Source organism: Zophobas morio, unplaced genomic scaffold, assembly GCF_036711695.1.
Source record: "Zophobas morio isolate AGI-343-1 ecotype UQ-CSIRO unplaced genomic scaffold, CSIRO_AGI_Zmor_V1 ptg000005l, whole genome shotgun sequence".
Classification (NCBI taxonomy): Eukaryota; Metazoa; Arthropoda; class Insecta; order Coleoptera; family Tenebrionidae; genus Zophobas; species Zophobas morio.
Window position 1 is genome coordinate 4,913,760 of NW_026972110.1, and position 22,893 is coordinate 4,936,652.

The window sequence follows — 22,893 nt, forward strand, 5'->3', positions numbered from 1 at the left end:
ACTCCATTCATATTTTTTGGATTTGCATATACAGGGTGATTCAAGAAAATAAATGAAAGCGTAAATTTATTTTACTGATTTACTCAGGAACTACAAAACCGAATGCTTCGAAATCTTGAAGATATTTTAAAATTATCATAAGCATGGTAAATTTTTGATCAAAACGTATTTGGTCGTCCCCCCTAAAAAATTTATGACGTCACCACAAAATTTTGCTGAAAAAATCCTATCTAAAATGTACAAAATATGGTGAGTCTCTTCTTGTGATTTATCATTCCATTCAAATTTTTTCGATTTGCATATACAGGGTGACTCAAAAAAATTAATGAATGCGTAAATTTATTTTATTGATTTAATCAGGAACTACAAAACCGAATGCTTTGAAATCTTGCAGATGTTTTAAGGTTATAAAGAGCATAATAAATTTTTAGTCAAAATATATTTGGTTATCTTCTACAAAAAACTGATGACGTCAGCTCAAAAGTTTGCCGAATAAATCGTATCTAAAATGTACAAAATATGATGAGTCTGTACTTGTGATTTATCATTCCATTCATATTTTTGGATTTGCATATGCAGGGTGACTCAAAAAAATTAATGAAGGCGTGAATTTATTTTATCAATTTAATCAGGAATTACAAAACCGAATGCTTTGAAATCTTGGGAATATTTTAAAGTTATTATAAGCATGGTAAACTTTTGTTCAAAATGTATTTGTTCATCCCTCCTAAAAAAATTGATGACGTCACCCTTAAATTTTGCTGAATAAATCCTATCTAAAATGCAAAAAATATGATGAGTTTGTACTTGTGATTTATCATTCCATTCATATTTTTTAGATTTTCTTAAGAGGTGGTTCAAAAAAATTAATGAAGTCAATTTATTTTATTGATTAAATTAAAGGCAACACTTATTATTAGTATCACACAACAACCAACCCAATTTGGTAGACACAAAATTTGTTAAAGGAAAAACTCGGTTGAAACATAAGGGTAGCACGCTTATTTACATCGACTTTAACATTACAGACCTGCATTTGTTTTATGCGGTCACTTGGTTCCGCGAATGCGAAATAGACATGTTTATAATCAACCAATTGTGAATTTCACCGTCAAGAATTAAAATAAAACCCAATGTTTTATATAATAAGCGGAAGTCGAAGCAATAAAACCGATGGTCGTTTTGTTTACAGTTTCTCTGTTTGACTCTCAGTATGCTGTTACGCTTGTCATCTTAAATTAAGAATGTTTATACATAAACGATTTTCAGTTGCCGTATACGTGAGTAAATCGTTTCGTTATTTTATTGATTATAAAAAATCAATATTCAAAACGACCCAATTCATTTTCCCGAAAATTTGAGAATATAATAATTTTATTCTTAGTATTACACTACATCTATCCCAACTGATATACGTGTCCTTGCAAACATGTTGATGACGTCATCGCAATTTTTTTTTAAATTCCCACTACAAAAATCTAATGTGAAAAAAAAACATGATGGGCATGCAGTCGTCAAGTTTCCGACAGCGAGGGAAGTACTGTTTAAACTCTTTAGACCAATTTTTTTTAATAATTATAAAACCCATTGTAGGATAACTGTCCAGTTCATAATGCCCGACTGATAAGTCGGTATTTGGAGGACCAGGGTGTCAATGTTTTGCCTTGGCCCTCTAGGAGCCCAGATTTAAACGTAATTGAAAATGTTTGGGGAGAAATGCAAAAATATTTTTATCAAAATGATTTTCGACCTAAAAATGCACTAGAATTACAAGAAAAAATTGTCGAGGCGTGGGAAACTATAACACCTGGATATATGAGGCAGTTAGTTGCTTCCATGCCTCGTCGACTACAGAATGTGATCGATGCAAATGGTGCAATGACAAAATACTGATCAGATGAATCGGCATCTTCAGTATGATGTTTCTACTTATAATTCCAGTTTTTCTCTTGAATCAAATTATGTTCCTAATTTTACGACCTCGTTTACGCCTATACCTTTCCGATTAATTTCTTGAAAACAATAAGTAAAATATGAGAAAAGGTTTCACAAGCCTAATAAATAATATTTTTGTGCAGGAAGAGCCCAACGAGCCCAACTTACACGTTTTAAATTTCGAATTTTCAAAATTATCTAGTTATCTATTGTGTCTCAGTTTTTTTTTGTCCAGCGATGGTACATCTAAAGATGTTGTGTCTTGGATATATGATACGTTGAAGTACTGGTAAAAGCCGGAGACCGAATCATTGCTAATTTTTAATTTATACATTTTGTGTACACCGTTGCCATGGAAACGGTGCGTGCGGTAGCGATAGTAAAGTGCAAGATGGTCATACAGCGATAGTACCCAGCCGCGGTAACTCAATTGCGGGTTTTAGTTTTCATTCTGCGCGAGTGAAATTGTTAGATTGTAAATAAAAATTCGGCTGAATATTTAAGAACAAATCGTACTCTGTGTCATGACGCTAAAATTTTAGTGAAAAATTTAGGGAGAGCCACCCCCGATTTAAATATTAATAAAAAAGTGTTCATGGCAAAACGAGAACCTTCCATAGATATTTTAATAGGCGTAACACGTATGATAAATATTCTTGGTTAATCTTCTACAGACATTCGGAAACAACTAGACGCCTATACAGGCTGTTTGTGAAATGCACCAACTGAAAATTGGTCTGGATGAGTAGATATCATTAAGAAAAAAATGTTCTAATAAAAGTGTTTTAGTTTTCGAAATAAAATTGATTGAAAATTTAGTCAAAATAGCATGTACGCTACTGAGTTAATAGTGATTACTGATTAAACAGATAATGTGGTTACTAAGAAAAATGTACCATTGTAGGTGCATTGTAAATTTATTGACTTTTAAAATGGCAGCTTTTTCTAATGCCGAAACGACCGATATGGTCTTGATTTTCGGAAGAGCATTTGCAAATGCTCATGAAGTGCAGCGTCTCTACCAGGAGGAATTTCCAGGCCGAAGATTGCCTCATCACACAACATTTATTAGTGTCATTGTTCAACGTCTACGGGAAAACCGAAAATTTGAGCCAAGTACGACGGATCGTGGTCGAAATTGTGGAAGAAAACCCAAGCATAAGCATTCGCAGATTATCATACAGATTAGGAGTTTCTCCGTTTATTGTGTGGCGAACCCTAAAAGAACAAGGGCTTCACCCATATCACGTGCAGCGCGTGGAATCCCTTAAACCAGAAGACCTGCCGCGTCGAGTGCGGTTCTGGGAGTCGTTGCTGCAAAAAAATAGGAAGCAACCAGACTTTGTGCAGAAGGTTTTTACCACCAACGAGGCTACTTTCACAAGAGAAGGAGTTTTTAATTCTCGTAGTACTCATATTTGGTCTGATGCAAATCCGGGTGCCATACGGGAAACGCATTTTCAAGACAGATTTTCAGTAAATGTCTGGGCAGGCATGGTTGACAACAATTTGATAGGTCCATACGTTCTGGCTCCTCGCTTGACGGTAGTTGCGTATTTAGATTTTTTAAACAACGATTTAGGACCACTTTTGGAAAATGTACCCTTAAATGTTCGTAGGGATCTATGGTACCTTCAGAATGGGGCCTCTGCCATTATGCCGTAGAAGTGCGGGAATGGTTTGACCGAAACTTTCCAAACAAATAGATTTGGAGGAATGGACCTGTGTTGTGGCCACCTCGTTCTCCCGATCTCAATCCCTGTGGTTTTTTTAAGGGGTTACATGAAGCAGGTAGTTTATCAAACTTCAGTGAATACGGAGCAAGAGTTGACAAATCGCATTCAAAATGTTGCTGTCCAGATTATAAATAATCCAGATATGGTTAGAAGAACGCAGCAGTCGTTAATTCGGCGAGCAGAAGCATGTGTGCGAAATAGAGGGCGTCATTTCGAAAACTTGTTGTAGTAGTTTGTTTAACGTTGTGTTAATTTTATTCTTTATTTTTATTTTGATTAGTAAAGTTTAGTTGGTTATCGTCGTTGAAAAGTCTTATTCTTATTAGTAGTTTCTTTTTGTTAACTACGCTCATTCATTATTAAGTCTGTACATAACTAGAGAAAATGAGAACATCCTAAAAAAGAACACACAGACGATTACCTATCACGTCGGAATTCCAATGGAACCAATATCGGCGGACCACTGTCCAGAACCGCGTTCTTGTAAGAACTGAAAAAACCACAGCGGAACGCGAAAACGGGAAAGAAGACCCGCGACCCTGGACAGTGGTTCGCCGGCCCTCGTTATAATAGGACCTCGACGCAAGGAAAATTAAGTAAAAATGACTAATTACTACCATTTAAAATATATCTTTATTCCAAAATGTTTAAACGTCCTGTCAAAATTGTTTCAAATTGATTGTTTCTGAAAAAATACTTTTGGCTTTTTACTTGAGACTTTTCAATCTTTACCTTTCGTTGTCAGTTTTTGGTTGCTATGTTTTTACAAAACGTGAATTAATTGAATCTGATAGCACTTGTTACAGTGGCGCGAATAAAGCTTGGATAAAGGGTAAATTTACTTTGCAGCTTTTGATAATACAACAGGAGTTTTTTCATTCCTTATGCTCTCGGGAACCCTTCCAATTTTTTTGTCGGTGCATTTCGCAAACACCCTGTATTAATACTATTCGAGCACATAACGCAAGGATCGACAAAAATCGCCATATACATATTACGCCGATTAATAATGTGCATAAAGTTTTGTGGAATGTTAGAATTTGCTTTACGTGGCCGTGACGAAACTAAGGAATCACAAAATCCAGGTAAGTATATTTCGAGCTCTGAATTGCACTCTGCTTTATCAAATCATTTGAAAGAAGCAACGGTTTTTAAAGGAACGTGTAAAAGTGTCCAAAATGAACTTTTAGATGCCATCAACGTGAAATTTTGACCGAAGGCAAAAAGCTATGTGGACAAATACTGTTTTACTTTTATTGAACGTATTTATTTCCGTCACACAATTTCGTCTATTAATTGGTAATAACAACCTGTTTTATATCTTCATATTTAACTCATCAATCAAATTGTGTCCCCCCATTTCAAAAGGTCACGAGCCGCCACTGCAATAAACGAGTGTCCCTAGCAAAACTACTTGCTGAATTTTTCGCTTTTATTAGAAGAATATGATTAAATCGTTACGACATATTAAATAAATAATGTAGGCATCTATATATTATCTTGTGTTAACCTTCTTATCTGAAAAATGCTTTCCAACTTTTTATTTTCTATTAATTGCCCTTTGCAACCGATCTGTCAGTAGTGTCAGTTGTGATTATACCTACCCACTTGAGCTAATATACCTAACTCTAGTTTTGTGTTTTTAAAACAAAATAATTTTGTGAGCGAGATAACTCACATGCTGTCAACAAGTAGATACATTAATACGGCGGCGGACAAATCATTCTGGACATCATTTTTCTACCATTTCAAAAATTTGAATGTAGTGTAGGCATTTTAATTAATTATGTCGCAAGTCGCATGGAGTGTTAGCATTATCACATTGTCAAAAATGATAAAACTAAAAATATAAGGTACAATAGCTGTGTATGATAGTGGAAAGACATTGATGTTCACGATTTTTTGGCCGCCACTGTTTGAATTTCAAATATCTTTTTTATCGCCAGTTTGTCGATTTGTTATTCAAATGTCCGTATTATTTGACAACATACCTAGTTTTTGATCTACCAGTGCACCACAATTAAAAAAAATAGTGCTAAATTAACTGACCTGTAATTATTAAATTCCGCCGTCTTGCGTCTTGAGAACAGATCGAAACATTCAAATTTTGTAAACGCCATTGTTTTTAACTTGAAATTTTGCAAAGTATATGATACATGTACCTAATTTTTAGCCCGCTCTTATTTTTTAGAATATACATATTATTATAGGTATAAAGGGCACTTTAAAAAATAATGAAGAAAGCTCTTTTATTTTATGGATTCAGTAAAAATTTATGATACTTCATTTTCCGTAAATTCTGGGAACACAGTTGTGTTGTTACTAATGTTACATTAAAAAATTGATGACATCATCATTTATTTTGTAAGATGAAATTTTGTAATAAAGGGACTTTTTTAAACCACTTTGCTTTAGGAGAAAGATATCTAAATCAGTTTAGACCAATTTTTAAGTAAAACTAAGCTCAAGTTTTATTAAACCTATATAGTTACAATGACTTTTAGCCTACATACATCTGAGATAATTTATGTTAACGACGACCAGGGCCGGATTTAATTATTCTAATGCCCTAGGCACCAAAGACTGGTGGTGCCCCCAACCCTCCCCAGGAATAAGGGAGTGTTTGCATAACGCCTTTATTAATTTTATTGAACAAGAATCTACCTTCATTTACAATTTATACTTGTAAATATATAGTCTAAAGTATTTATTATTTTATTAAATGATTCCAAGACTGCTGAAGTTGCACAGCATGAGTCTTCCAACGGGTGCCCGAAAGTCTCTTCAAAATGTTGTCATTTTGAATAACAGATTTCGTAAGATTGTACCCGCCTGTCGAAGCCCAAAAAAAATTATACCCTGTTTGTATAACAGAAAAAAAATTAACAGCAATTTGACATTTTTTTTTAATTTGTGGCAATGTCAAAATAAAAAAATTCTTCAATAAAAAATGAAATGGCGTTCACTTTTATGAAAATTACAAGAACTGAACACCTTTTCTAAATATGACTGACAACAATAACATTTACAGTACAAAGGTACTAAAATAAAAATCAAATTGTAATGCTACTGCACAAATTGCGAAGCGCCGAAAGTCACTAAATCTGCTACTGTACGATGCTGAAATATATTGTTTCTTAAATGACCTGTTTAGAAAATCTCCTATTTAAATTCTCAGGAATTTCGGAAACTACTTTATGGTCTTGCACACGGTTTGTACGGCAAACCAACCTTTGTTAGCATAGGGATACGGGTTCTATAAGGTTCAGTATTCTGTACTGATTTGCTCGCAAACTGGCCACCTCTGCACATGTGATTTCCTGTGTCAGCAGCGGTGACCTACCACAAAGAATTACTCGAACAATTAAAAATTTGTCAATGAGTACTAAGATAATAATAAAATGTTGCAATTTTTAATTTTAAATATACATTTCCAAAGGTTTTGGGGCCCCTCCAGCTTTGATGCCCTAGGCCAGGGCCCACTGTGCCTTAATATAAATCCAAAGCTGACGACGACTAAGTTTTGGTATTACAAGCTTTACTATCATTTTTCAGGCTTTCAGATTTTGAAAGGAGTCTTCAAGTCGTTGATAATTTTAACACGAAAATAAAATCAACACAGTAGTTAACGGTGAACTCGAATACACAATAAAGCATAATTAAAACATGTACTTGTTAACCTTGTCGGGTTTTGTTCACAGTTGAAGATTTTTAATTGTTTATCATTTAATTTCATTTTTCATTATATTTCTTATTAGTATAAAATTCAAACTGACTGCAACTACTCAGCCTTATTATTTTACTCTAAGAAAGCGGCATTATATTAAGAATTTTCTACTGTTGAAATTTCACTGACACCACTAGAAATGTAAGTTTTCATTGTTTCACGTTTTCCTACAATCGATTGATCGGAATTGTATAGTGTCATTTGCTTGACAAAATCAGAACGAAAAATATTATATACTTGTTTTTTTTAATCTCCATCTACGACAAACAAATAAATGATAGAGAGGATCTTAGGTCGATTAATTAAAAAAATTAAATGAATAAAAAAACGAAAAAATGAATATTTGGGAAATTGAGTTAAGAACAATACAAAAACTAATGATCAAGTTACGAGTAGCTTGACGTGTAGATCTCAATAAATATCTTCAACTAAACTAAAATATCGCTAATTCAAATTGTCACTAATCAATATTCATAAAACAGAGACAATGGAGTGTTATTGTCCCCATATAACCAATTTGTAATTTTGTTATACATTCCAGTTTAACACAATAATAATCTACTAAGTTTGTCAAATTGCATAAGTGATTAAGATAAGAATATTCAAAAATATAAATAACAATTGAAAACTATAGTATAGAAAAATAAATCTGTAATCAACAATTTTTATAATATTTAAAGTCAAACAAAACAAAATAAACAGAAAATAAAAATATATATAATCATACGAGTTGCTTTCGTTAAAACTACTTAGAAAAGATCACAAATTCTAAATTTCCAAGTCGCTAAAAACGATGTAAATAGTTTAATAAAAAAGACGCAATGAGTAGTTCTGCAATTAAGAAAAATAAAAATAAATTACTGCAGTATATAATTAAAAGTAAATACATCATTATTACCTATTAAATAAAAAACAAAATCATACTAATACTAATAGGTATAATCGACGAGTGACAATTATTATTGGTGTTATAAATTCGTTTTTTTTTAACACTGGTGTTCAGAGTGTACGTACATATGTATCTACAGATTATGGATAGTATGTACGATGATATTGGGAATGTAGTCTTAAAAATAATTTCAATGGTATTTTTCGATATTTACAGTGTAGGATGCAATGGGCTACCACGAAAATGAAAGTAGAAATTAAACTGGCCGATTTCTTACAATAGTGCACGATTTTTTTTTATCTGGTGCCGACAACATAAAATTTGATCTTTGAACCTACGGTTATTATGATAATGTTCTGGTTCGAGTTTGATCTTTGCGAAGATACTAACTTATACTTTAGTTTTGCCGTTTGATACAGATATTATTACGTACAGTTACTTTAAAAATGATATTTTTCCAAGAAGATGACTAGATAGATATTCCGTGAAGTATTTTTTGTGTCTATAGCAAGGATTTTAGAAATGGTATGTGACACCTTTATTCATGTTGTATGCGATTGAAAAACAATATTATTATATTTCACAAAAACTTTGTTTTCTATGATTGTAATGTAATGATTTTTACTAACTAAAAGGCGCGTCATTTTTCCCTCAACCACTTGTTTACCCTGTAATAAATAACAGATATTTTCGATATTTTGATTTTTTATTACTAATGGGTATTGCTTTATATTAAACTTCGTCGTTTTTCTAAAATATTGTGTGGCCTAAGAAATAATTTGTTTCGAAATTGTTGGAATATGTTTAACGGACATTGCTGACTACGAATGATTACTTTGATTAACAGTTACATACATTTGGTGTAGGTGTACATATGAGTATATAACACAGACAACTAATAAGTGATGGAATAAAAGAGAACACAAGACGATTTTAACAATTTTTATTACAATCTCGTTTAAAAATTTTATTGACAACTTAATCAAAAGACCTATCCAACTATTTTGACCATCTTAATCGTCAAAAAAAAATTTAACAAAAGTTTAAAAATATGCATTTTTTTTTTAGTTCTAGGTATGTAGGTAAACAGAGTCAACATTTGAGGTTTCCGAGTCCTTTAAAAATAACTTAAACAATGAAATTAAATAAGTTCCTGTTCGAAATGATCGCACCTCCAAGTTTTTCTACTATATTTTCGTCGTTAATAAACTAACGAAGTTATTCTACAAATCATTGAAGGTCATTATTTACAAACTTTGCAACTGTTGTGTATTGTGTAAAACAATGAGTTTGGAAACTGCAATAAGAGGGGTCCTACACGCTATTAAATTCTTGAAAATTTGAGTTTTTTTCTATTTAATACTTTTTATCTGTTCCTGAGTTTCCCATTATTGTCTAAAGTTTAATTTCCGTTATTTATTTTTAAACAAATTTAATGAAACAACTACATTGCTGTAATTATCTTTAATCGTTTTGCACGATCTCCAAGAATTGCTTACTGAATTGAATACTAACTACTGACAACGATTCAGGTTGTTGACAAGATTTTTATAGTGCCCTAGTGCGCTAGTTGAAAACAAGAGAACCACAACTTATGGAATCTACCACAAGTACTTTTTCACACCATTGACACAATAAATTAATAATGTCAGAAAAAGAAACACTAACAATCGATTGCTTGATATGTTAAACAAATATGTGCCGTATTCAACTCCATAGAATTCTCAGTGATGTCCAAAGAATAGAATATACTTAAAGTTTGTGAATATTAAAGTTACTAAAAGTACTTCCACTTTTATTTTGGATATTTACGATGTAAGAAGCAAATTACTGTTTGACAACGGATAGCTAGGTACTTACAATGCCAAATTCATAAAAAAAAGATCAAACTCGCACTAACCGGTCGTCAATAAATCATGCAATAATATGAAATGAAATAAGTATGAATAAAAAACTAAAATAAAAAAAGTGCATGAATTTTCATTTGATCCGTTTTCATTAAAATTGGTGACACTACTGTAAAAACATTGAAGTCAAAATATTCTTGCTAACTTCTTACGTATTATTATAATTTACAGCTTTCAGGGAGAACAAGTATAAGCGAAGTGTGCAGACTATATTTTTGCTTATGTTTTAAAAAAGAAATATAAGTATATATGTACTCAATTTGTGAAGAAATCAAATTTTTTTATTAAACCGTTTAAATAAATTCATAAAACCATAAAATCTACTAAAACAAGTTCATTTAAAGGAATTCAATAAAAAATCAACAACAGTAACTCACGAAATCTACAAATAAAAAGGAATAGAAATAAGTATACCACGCTGACTATAAAAATACAAAAATGAAGAGTAATAAATAGGCTTTTATTCATATTTATGAATATTTATAAAATTTTTCTATGATGATACGATCTTTCATGTTTTTGAAAAATATTATCTTTTTACCTCAATTGTCTGTAGTTGTTTTAACAGAGTATTACACAAGATCTTCTAATTTGCTCATAATTTTCTGTGCTCTGCTTTATTCTGGTTTTGTTGGCTTTAAATGCTATTTATTTTTAGTTTTATTTTGTCAATTCGATATTTATACATATTTCATACGAAGAAGTGACACAGGTAGTTAAAAGCTTTCTTCCAATTTTCATGTAATTTGCATATATCAAGAATACACACAACGAAACAGTTGAACAGTTTTTTTTTTTTTTTTGTTGCAGCACCAAAGTAGGCAAAATTCATATAATGAATTAAAATTACATGTTCCTGTTTTTCATATACTTTTATAACTCCTTGGTTATTTGTACAAAAGCAGTACTTACAAAAAACCATTTAGTAAAAGAAACAGGTTTTGTCAACAACATAAATTGTACAGAAAGGAAAATTTTCGGATTAAGAATTACGTCAAGACAGCAGTAGTTTGACGTCATTACTAACTAACCACATCTTCGTGTGTAAAATATGTATATGAAAAAAACTAGCTGGTATAACGCTCATGATTAATCAGCGGTGACCCCTGTAATAAATTATAATTTTATTCAGTTTCTAAAGTTGTTCTACCCATGCAGGAGCAATTGAAATTACCAGACTATCAGGTGTTTTACACAAATGATTGCTGCAATTACCATGCCATTTTTTACAGAAACATTTCGATAACATACAATTCACAGATTCAGCAATATTTATTAGATACATTATAAAATTGATAGTAGTATTTCCGGTGGGACTGCCCTTTTGCTTGAATTCTTTTCATTGGGATTATTGTTTCTTAATATGCTAAATGGAAATTTACAAGAATCTATATAAAAACATTTCTAGTAAATGTGAAATAAAAATAGATATTTTATGGTTTGTGTTTACAAATTAACACACCTTTCCAAAAATAGTAAAAAGAATATTCCTTAAAAAACTGTTTTCGTCATTGGTAAAACCGGAAACCCTAGGATCGGATCTATGCCAATTCCGAAACAGATTTTTTAAAATAATTAGTTATTTACGCAGGTAGCAGTTGTGAAGTAGGTTCAATTTTGTTTATTTATTAATAATATGTTTATTAACTTTTCCTCCCACCCCAACCGGAAATAAAGTGGTGCTTTATTTTTAGGGAATACAATAAGAACAATTTAAGTGAAATACCAAATTTTATTCTTTTATTTATTAACATTAACATTTGCATTAACAGTAACCATGAATTCATTATTTCTATTGCCAACGACAGAAACCTTGTTGGTCTTGCTAGTTGAAATTTCGTTTTTGCTGGTTGAAGCTTCATTTTCATTATTTTCATTATTATTAGTCAAAATCTGTTTTGCGTTTTACTTTAAGCTGAAGATTATATTTTGTAGCCTTCAACATTTCAAGATTTCCAACCGCTTAGGCGCAGTCGTTAAATCAGCACCACTCTCTGCCAACAGAGTAGCTAATGTTCTGCTCATACAGTGCCCAGTATATAATTTAATATCAGGAAGCTTCAAATAGCTTGCAATAATCGATGGTATTTTGCCGAAAGTATTTGTTCCTCTTGGTTGAGTTGAACATTTACCGTTTTTATAAAAAATGAAAAAGCGTCTATGGTTGATGTGTTGTGGTCTAAGAGATGCATACTTGAAATGTGCATACATGCACAGGTTAATTAATTTCAGCGATGATTTGTCCTTAGGATTCACAATATGAAAAGACCCATCAATCCTAGTTTTTCTATCTTTGACGTTAACAATTGTAACAGCTCCTTCATCTCGAATATCATCTACTGATAAATTTAAGAGTTCCTGACACCTCATCGCTTCAGCAATATCCATCATTATGCCCACCTATTAAACATTGTCACATATTATAAACTGTTAACTGTTAATTTTATAATAAGAAACCAGTTACCTTGGGCATTAAGTACATTTCATCCGGAGCTTCTTTTATGAATAGCGTAATTTGGTGTATATTAAAAATTTTTGATTCCTTTGCTCTATATCCTTCCGCATTTCTTTTAAGAAAACTTATCAATGTTGGATATTTACTGATGTCCACATTACGATGAATAAATCAATTTGATTTAATTTTCAAATGGTACGACCAGAGCGATGAAGCTTTACAGGATTCAGAAATTACAGAAAACTGAACCAGTAACAAATCTTTATCTTTAGCTCTTGCCGTAATGGCCAAAGGTATCTCAAACTCTTCTCCAATGTTCATTTTTTCCATTTTTGATTCCATTTTATTCATTAAATCAATTGAATATTTCAAGTGTTTTTTTTTTGCCACACAACAAACTCGTTTCCTTGATAACTGTCACCGCACTTTATTTAAGTTATTTAAGTGTATCCCTAACACGAAAACATCATTTTCGTTTGTAATTTATTTAATCGGTTGGTAGGAAAAGTTTTGTATGCAAATCTGGAATAAACTTTCTTAATCCCTCGACTGAAGATGCATCATTTACAGTCTCAGGATTAATATGGCAGTTTATTCCCTTGATGCATAAATAACTATTATGTTATTTTATTATTTTAACTATTCCCTTGCAACCAACTTCAAATCCACACGGGTGAAATGCGGAAAATAATAATCATAATACGATGGTATCTGAGAATATTTATGTGCTAGAAAAATCGTACTTAAATTCAAGTCATAAACTACACAGAACATCAGTTTCCGAAAATGTCAAACCAGTAACGACAGATAACCTCTGAAATAGAAAACTTGAGATGAATGGTTTGATATTGTTTCACTTGTGGATACAAGCACTTTTAATAATTTAGAAACGTAGTACATTATTTTCCGAATGTCGGATTATCAGAGTGCATCTTTTCAAAAATTGTTTCCAAAGTTGAGATGAGCTATTTTTCGGCAACATTTATGACTAATGTAGTGATGTTGTTGCCATTAAATTTCTCATCTCATTAACCATACCATACAACTATATTAACTAGGCACTATTAATTCTTCCATCATATAATTCTTTGTTTTTACCTCTATATGCGTACAATTTTACATTTGTATCTGTAAAACCTGTTCGTTCAATGAATAAACTATCTATAATATAGCACACCTTTAATCAATTTTTATTTTACTATATAGTCATCACATCACTTCATCAGTCATCATGCCAGGTACAAATAAAACAAACACATAAATTTCAACGTCTTACAAAAAATATAAATTTATGCTTTGACACTTTATCGATATTTTTGTTAGTCATGATTTCTTCACTATTCATTCAAAGAGTTATTACAATAAGAAATGCATTTATTCACTCATTTAAATAATGCTAATGCTGTAGATTGATGTAGATTTAGGTTTTAATAAACTACTGATTTAAATTTTTAGCATAATAAAACATGTTTTATTGAAAATAATTCGTTTGTAATAAAATCCAGTAATAACAAAGTGCCATAGGAGTAATAAGTATGTTGAAAACTAATATATGAGGCTATTATAAGCAATTAAACGTCGATTATAAATTATCTTTTAAATACCCGAACACAATACAGAAGACGTCAGAATGTTCTCCTACCTAGACTAAGCGTAATGTGTTTAATTAATTTAATAACCTGTTTGATAAGAGGTCGGTCAAAGAACACATCCTCAAACGGCAAAATAAACATTATAATGAGAGCTTATTGTAGTCAGATTATTATCAAGTCAAATTTTAACGTAAAAATAGAATCCCTTATTTTATTAATTTTATTTCCACCAGGATAAAATCTGTCAGAAATACGATATGTTCACTTCTGAATACAAAAATATAAATATGTTTATGATATTAAAATAATTAATTAAATATAAAGCAATGAGATGTATTTGTTAGCAAGATTCTTTCGCTGTACTGTAATAGCTAAAAATAAATAAAAAAATCGAAAACAAGGACAATGCGACAGATTTTTAAAATTACGGTAATTACTACAACGCATACATTAGATAATTAAAAATACAAATTTTATGTTCCGAATGTAAATGTGGTTCGCTGTGCTCAATAGCAAATTGCTTTTAAAATAGGTATGTAATTATAAAATAACTACTGTTTCTTCTTGAGCGAATCAGAACATATTTTTCACGTGCCACTTATTTTTTGTGCTTAATATTGTTCTTATGTGTTATTCTCTGGGCAAGTAGTAACGTGCAATTAATAAATATAAAATCAAAGTGTGTAGGTTATTATCTGCATCTAAATGTTACAAAGTAACACACAGTTAATAACATTTTTCGGTGAGTTTGTATTTTAAAGAAAATTATTGTAATTTGTAATATTCTAATTTACATAGACAAAATAAGTAAACTCAGAAAATTAAAATAACATGATTTCCAAAAGAAACATGAAAGCAAGAAATTAATCAAGCAAGAATCCTGGGTAAACGTCTTATTTTTTTTATTAAACAACATATACGTGAAAATAACTGAAAAAATATAAAAAATAATAAAATCCTTTCCAACTTCACTCTTAAAAAACAAATAATATTCCCAGACGATTGTACCATGTAACATTTTCCACGAAATGCTGCAAAGTATAAAGTTTATAAACCGCATTGGGAATTCCCCCAGTGGAATATATTTTCAGTGAACGTCACGAATTCTGAAAAAGACCTTGAACCCTTCCTGGCTTGTTATGTGTGTTTATTTACAAAGAGAATTCTAAAGTGAGAGTGAGGCACATCTAAATGAGAAAAAGAAACAAACAAAAAGTATTGGAAGCAACTAAATCAAGAGACTTAAAATGAAGATTCGTTTCTAACATGCTTAACAATCAGATTAGCGGAAATAAAGATTCACGTTACACTAAAAATTATAATGAAAATTGTAAATTTTATGCAAATAATTAAGTATCTTCCGTTGCCACTTAAACAAAAAAAACGTGGTAAAACCATTCTGGGTTCAGTTTTTCTGCATTTATCCACAAGCTTTTCACCAAATTCGACTGATTCAATTATTGTGATAGTAGATTTTAACAGACGTCGATTTTTATCGCATCATTAAAGGATTTGTTACTGAACGTAATTCAAAGAATATTACTCCTAAAAAAAAAGATATTTACGCACCTAATGTTAAAAATAGAGTAGGTATTTCGAATGTTTCGGACCCAGCAGCCTAATCAATTTTTTGCTCAATGAAATTTTTTAAAGAAATCTTAAAGCTAGACAAAGTTTTATAAAATTCAGAGTGGCTGTAAGAAGTAAATGGTTGAAACAAATTCATCATTAATTCAAATTTAAGATTCACTTTCGATGACGCTCTCTTCTTTCCTGGACTTCTTGTTCATCGTTTCCTCAAGTACGAAAGTAGGCAAAACCTCAAAACCTTTTTCAAATTTGTTTGGTCCAAACCCGGAAAACGTTTTACCGTGTTTAAAAATATAATTATATTTGGTTCACACCATAGGCGGCGCGTTTTCAGATTTTGGTCGGGTTCATCTAGTAGCATGTCCTGACCAAACTTAATAACGTCTTGCCAAGGAATATTAAAACCTTCGTTCTTTTTGTTTTTTAAGCTATCAGTAACACTCTGTATAAGTCTCATCGCTTCATTAAAATGCTGTGATATCTTCTGTAAAGATGAATTCAAGAATTCAACTTTTTCGAATGTAAAAATGAAGGTTCTAATGAGAAACAATGTTTCAAAACACTGACGATTTTTAAATGAGCATTGACTTTGGTTTCAATTTCACTTGTAGATTCTTCGTTAATTTCCTCTAAAAATTTTAATAAACTCTAACACTACTGATTCTAGAGAAATTATTCGTAGGCACCATCGTGTGGGGCAAAACAGTTTCAAAGTTTCGATGTAGCTATGTTCCTCTACGTCGTCCTTTTGGAACGTTTGGAAGACTTTCTTATTAGATTTATTAAGTCCTTAGTGTTACTTAAAAAGCTTGAGCTTTATTATTATTTAATCGCATAGCTTGAATTCGAGTTTGCAAATCACTGAGATGACTACTACATTGCTTGCACCATGATAACATTCTCTGCAGTCTTTTAAAGATCATTCCGCTCTAATCAGAACATCTTTGTCAATTTTTGGGGTATTCGGCTGTAGTAGAAGAAGTCTCGTAAAATCCTATGAAATGTTCATAAACAGGCTCATGGGCAAAGCGCAAACAGAAGGAAACCTGCTCGTGCAATATCGATTGTCTTTTGGTAACCACTCGTATTTCGAGTTCTTATTTAACCACGATTTTCAAGCTGATACGTCTTCAGATCTTGTTTGCAAAAGTCTGTAAAAATTTGAATATTTTTCTGTGTGACCCCTAATTGCCAAACCTTGAACTCTCAAATCTTGGAGAGAAGAAATAAACTTAATCAATGCAACCGGCGCTTCTTTCATTTAATTAAGTTTTTCTTTGTTAATGATAGAAACAACATTAACTCCTTTCTTATGTGATGCCAAACACAGATCTCATAGGAAATTTATATCGTTCGTGATATCTGAATATCGATATAGTTTTTTTCAAGAAGAAAATCCTTCTACACAGAAACACTTATAAGACTGTATATTTACTGGTGTTAAGGAATCCAAAGTTATATTTTTAATGTTGTCCACGCATACTTTACAAACTACTTTATCTTTCTCCAAGTTGTAATAAACCCAGGAAAAACATTGGACGATTTAGGTAAAAATTTTCGAGATTTTAAACGAAACGATGGACTATTATTTACTGACGATTTAGGTAGATCAATTTCTAGACTTTCTGGTAGAGATTCTTTGGTGGATTCTGATTCTGATTCTGTGTCTGTCCCCTTAATTCCATTGCCTACGATATGGCGAAGTAAGTGGGTATTATTATTCTGATCAAATTATAAGAAAATTGCAACTGTTTTTACATGTAAGTATACGGTGGCATGCATACGTATGTACTTATGTGCATATATAATCCCGTAGGTACATATACGCTTAGAATTCAATTGTGTATTAAATGTTGTACTTACGATTTGTCGTGGTAACTGGCTTGTTTTTGTTTGTTCTTATTACAAAGCCATTTTAGTAGATGCGGAGTAGGAGTGGCAACATACACCGTGTACCATAAAATTAATAAATATGATCAAGGTTACTTCAATCTCCAGTTGTTGTTAATAGAATAAGTATTTATGTTCCACACAAAAGCATCTTCTTGAGAGAATTAAGCTAGACTAACAAAAAATTGCATTTGATGTAAACAGGTTCAAAGGCGGTTAATGGATTCGTCCAAATTCCAAAAATTGATAAATAAAATAATGCTTTCTTAACAATAACTGTTGCTTACAAGATAAAAAATTAAATAATATAAAACCTGAAAAAAAAGTTCGATATTTTCGTCAGGTGCACTCCTTCGGATGCACCCACGTACCTACTCACCGCCAATGATTCACACCATGTCCACAAAGGCAACAAATGTTTATGTCTATAGTGTTTTTTTTTTTTTAGTTACACAGAATCAGTTTATATTAAAAATAAGGACCCACAAAAAAAAGTTCAATTTACCTGTTGATCGTCTTTTACGAAAAAAAGGGAGGCTATAACGAAGTGACATGATGCAAACTTGAACACAAACAACTGAATCAAACACGAAAATTCAAACGACACATATGACATATGACAATGAATCTGTGCACATTTGGTGGTTTTCTTTTTTCTACGACCTACGTCTCCGAAAAAAAGAAAATCAGTTACTAACTAGAGGATTTTCTTTGTCGCTCGTTATAACAATTATGGTTTCAGATGCTTAGCAGATTGCAGGATTAAAAACTGCGCTAAATCAGTTGTGCCTGAATGATTTAAAAAAAGATTACAGAATATTATTCATCGTTCACTCTACCGATGTCCCAGATAAAACTCCGCGGTCTTATGTCTTCAAAACGGGTAAATATACTGGAATTCTGTAAACGCCATTGTTTTTATCTTGAAACTGCAAAGATGATACATTATGCCGTCGGCGTCGCGATGCAAATTCATATTTTTTCATTTACGACGTATATTTTTTGAATGGATTTTCAAAGATCATTAAATTATGTTTTTGTTCTGAATAGTGTTTATAATACACTTATAAACACTATTCAGAACAAAAACAATATAATAATCAATAACATACAATTATACTGACAAGTCAAATTCAACAATATATATCTATATATTTCAGATGTCCTTTATATTCTTGGGACGTGTGCTGGATGCTTTTGAAACTCTATATTTCGTACCTTTTTCATAATAAGAGGCCATTCTTAGTTATATGCATTGCAATTGCAATTTAAAAAAATGTAGGTGCTTACGCCATAATAATACATATCATGCAATGCACCAAATTAACCTTCCCCCTGGACGCTAAAAACAATGGGGTTTGCAGAATTTCAATATCTTCATCCGTTTTCTAGATATGATTCCGGAAGTTTTATCTGGGACAGCCTGTACATAAATAGTTACTGAACACATCTAGTAAGTTTTTATACAACTAAGACTCAAGGTAGTGTTAATACAAGTAACAGCGACAACCAAACAATAAAAAACAATAGCTATGTATAAACAATAAACTAATCAACGCAGTTGGCTGCTACTTAAAAGGTATTGTCCTTGACTTCTTTAGGGCAACCCGAGTTTAAAAAGCATCTTAAGTGGAAGAAAATGAAATGAAACAAGTTTCTTTGAAATGAATTTATTCCGTTACAGTGAGATGAAATCGACTAAGAAACGTTTCTGACCTATATATATTTAAAATATCATTTTTCCTCTTACTCGTAAATTAAAAAGTCGTGTATTGGCAAAATAAAAAAGTTGAAATATCCTTAAAATTTTTGAATACATTACAAGTATTACCTTTTTAAATTCGTAACTGATTCTACCAAAAACTGTACAAAAATAATTTAGGTGTATGTTCTGCTCTAACAAAACAGGATACTGAGGAGTTGATTATAATCAATTATAATTATGCAAGTTAGATACCAGCCTATTGTTTACGATCGAATCGAGCCGTCATTACAGACGCATTTATTTCATATTTAAGTCATTCTTAAATATTTTTAGTGATTTGACCCTATCAGTCATTTGGCTATTTGCTTTTAATGAGCTACCTATTTATTTAACACAACACTTTTTAAAAATAATTTTAATCAGTAGGTAAATATGATTACATAAAACACAGAACTTACAAACGTTACTCAATCTAATCGGGTACATACATACACATTGCATACCTATTCCGTCGATTCCTTCAGCAAATTTTTGCAATCGGCTTAGAAAGTGGAGATACGAAGTTTTATAATTTACGTTACCTACTTACGGCGGTTAGAAAGCAAGACTTTATTATAAGATTTACAAACTCATCTAAATTATGATTTTCCGTTTCGATGGAACTCCACATTCGCAGTAATTAAAAATAAAGGATTAGAAATCTTCTAAATATTGTATTTAACACTCACAAGATTAAAATTATTATTGTTGGTTCAACTCGAACACTTATTTTAAATGGTAATAACCAGGTGAATTAAAAGCAAGGGGGGTATCAAAGTGAAAAGGTTCACTGTCAGTGTCCATTCAAAGTCCTGTCGCAAAGAAAAGCAGACGCTGTGTGCATAGTGCTCGAACAACGGTTAATTATTCGTGAAAGTTTAACGTTTTAGTGTTAACAATAGTACATACAATTATGTTTAATAGTTGTAAGTACTGAGTTTTTCTTAGTGTGCGTATTTGCATTTTTCCGATGGATAAAAAAAGTAATGGAAAGGTATGGAGGATATTATATTTATTCACTCTTCATCTAGTTTTGACACTATCATTCTAATTATGTATATTTTTTTAACTTTCATTGAACTTCGTTTTAGAAAATGTTTTTATTGAGACTGCTAAGCAAAATCAAAGGCCCCAATGGTCATTTTATAAAATTGTTATGTTTATTGACTTTGTAATGGGATTACACTTTAAAATATTTAATTTTAAGTTCGTGTCCATGTCAAATTTCAAACATTAACATATTTATATTTAAACAATTTTATGCGCAGAGTGCATCTTGATTTTTCAGAGCAATATTTCTCTGTTAAGATTAAATACACAACAAATTAATGGCATTCTACAGAACATGCTATTTTAGGTTGATACATTTGAACTACATTCTCTGTTAAAAGGTGAGACATATAATAAATGGCAATTATCGATGTAAGAATTTGTTACAAAACTGTTTGCAAAATGTAAATCCTTGGAAACCCCGATTCCATTATATTTTTCCATATATATGTTAGTAGTTGATGGTAATAAGAATAAGTAATAACATAATGTTAAATTTAACCTTCGATGTACTATTTTTTTTACGTCGATTGCAAAATGAGTTGAAAGGGGGATACGGTTCATACGAGTACTGCATTTCTCTTTTCAGTAAATGTAATATATAATAATAAATAGGTACAGTTTTATCTTAGAATTTAATATGGGGATGTGAATAAGTTAACAAATACATAATATTACATAACTGATGATCAGTAATTTAACTTTTACCTACAAATACCATTTTATTAGTTTATTTTTATCAACCTAGATTTTTAGCAAGCTTCGGTTTTTGAAATAAACTACAACATATACGACTGCATTTATTTCGAGACGTGCATATTCCTTTCTCCTAACCTTGAAAACTATAGCCACTGAAAAGCATAAGATTCGATTTACAGGTTGTGTATTAAATTAAAAAATCGTAAACATTACTTATATTGTATTTTATGTCACTGAAATACATCTATATTTTATTTTAGACGACAATTAAATGTAAAAAATCAGAGTTTACTTAAGACGAGTCGCTATGTTTGACCCTTATGGTGTTGTCAATATATTTTCAGAACGTAATATCTTCATTATTAACACACTTACTGTTATGAAGTTTTAAATGTAATCTGTCGACAACTTTCATATATTTTTTAAATTTTGTTGAAATTGCTGCATCACGTTTTTTAAAAAATCAATATTTCAATAACTTATCGAAGTTTTGGAACGCGGTTTTCACCACTATTTTCACCTTAGAAAATTTTACAAATTGTATCAGATATATTTTCCCCTTTATTTGTTGGAACTGAGATATAATAAATAGCAGCTTCTGGTACGATTTCTGGAGTTTTGTAAGGTGAAAAAAGTGTTCAAAACCGTGTTTCCAATTTTCCTTATAGATATAATTGAGATATTGATTTTTAAAAATAAGTTATGCAAAAACTTCACTAAAATTGAAAAAAAAAGGATGATCACAAACTGTTTTTAACAAGACTGACCTTGCGTTATATAAGGAAAGTTATGGACAGCTTATATTTAAAATTTTGCAATAAAATGAAGGCACCTAAAATTCCATGCAGAAAACGTTGTGACTGGCATTAACTGAGAAATATAAAACAGAAATGTCAGGTTCTTAAATAGACAAGCACTTTTGTTTTTTCTAATAATAGTCCTTCGAGTTTTAGTCTTTGTTAATATAAAATAATTTCATTGAACAAAGAATGAAGCTTATTATTTCTTTAATAATACACGGTATTTCCATTATATAATGACAACGATGATGAGTTACCGGTTATTACAACACTCAAATTGATAATGTTGTTGATCAAAAAAATATGTAATAGCTAGATAAAGGTACTTAAAGGAAATATTATACAATATTGGTTTTCTTATCGCATGTATTGTAGATTTACCTCCTCTACATACAGCTATACTACGTAATTACATTTTGATTTTGAACTAAGCAACAATATCGTAAATCTGTACAAAATTCTTTCGATGTTTCCAGCGAGTTCTTTTGTAAGCAGTTTATTGTAAAATTTCCATTGATGTCACAATTAATTCTAAAATTAACAACCTGGCAATTTAAAAACTCCTGTTCAATGAATGTTAAAAAAGGACAAAAAGAAAACCTGTTTGATCTGAATATATTTTTGATAGATTACTCCGCATGTTCCGAATATACGTGCATGGGTTGTTGAAGAAAAATAACCCATTTTTAAAAGATATAATTATCACTGCTGAACATATCCATGACATGTAGTAAACTAAAGTTCAAGCGACTTAACTCAAACGTTATTTAAAATTATTTTAACACTACAAAAATCAATTTATTTATACAGGGTGTCCCAGAATTCGCGCCATTCCCGTGAATGACATGTTCCCTGTCCCGAACTGTGCCGTAATTCGCA

At 31.1% G+C, this 22,893-nt stretch overlaps 1 protein-coding gene across 2 annotated transcripts in view; it reads left to right on the plus strand.

The window, feature by feature from the left end:
- Window positions 1–8,787: 8,787 nt before the first annotated feature.
- Window positions 8,788–22,893, plus strand: part of LOC135122303 (long-chain fatty acid transport protein 4-like) — a 48,321-nt gene continuing 34,215 nt past the window's right edge. Inside the window, exon 1 of one of the 2 annotated variants that reach the window (XM_064046511.1) lies at window positions 8,788–8,812. In XM_064046511.1, coding sequence (XP_063902581.1) covers window positions 8,810–8,812 — 3 coding nt within the window. In that variant the 5' untranslated portion in view covers window positions 8,788–8,809. Of the gene's footprint in view, window positions 8,813–20,261; window positions 20,460–22,893 lie in introns of those variants that run through there. The other variant, XM_064046503.1, reaches the window with a different exon arrangement.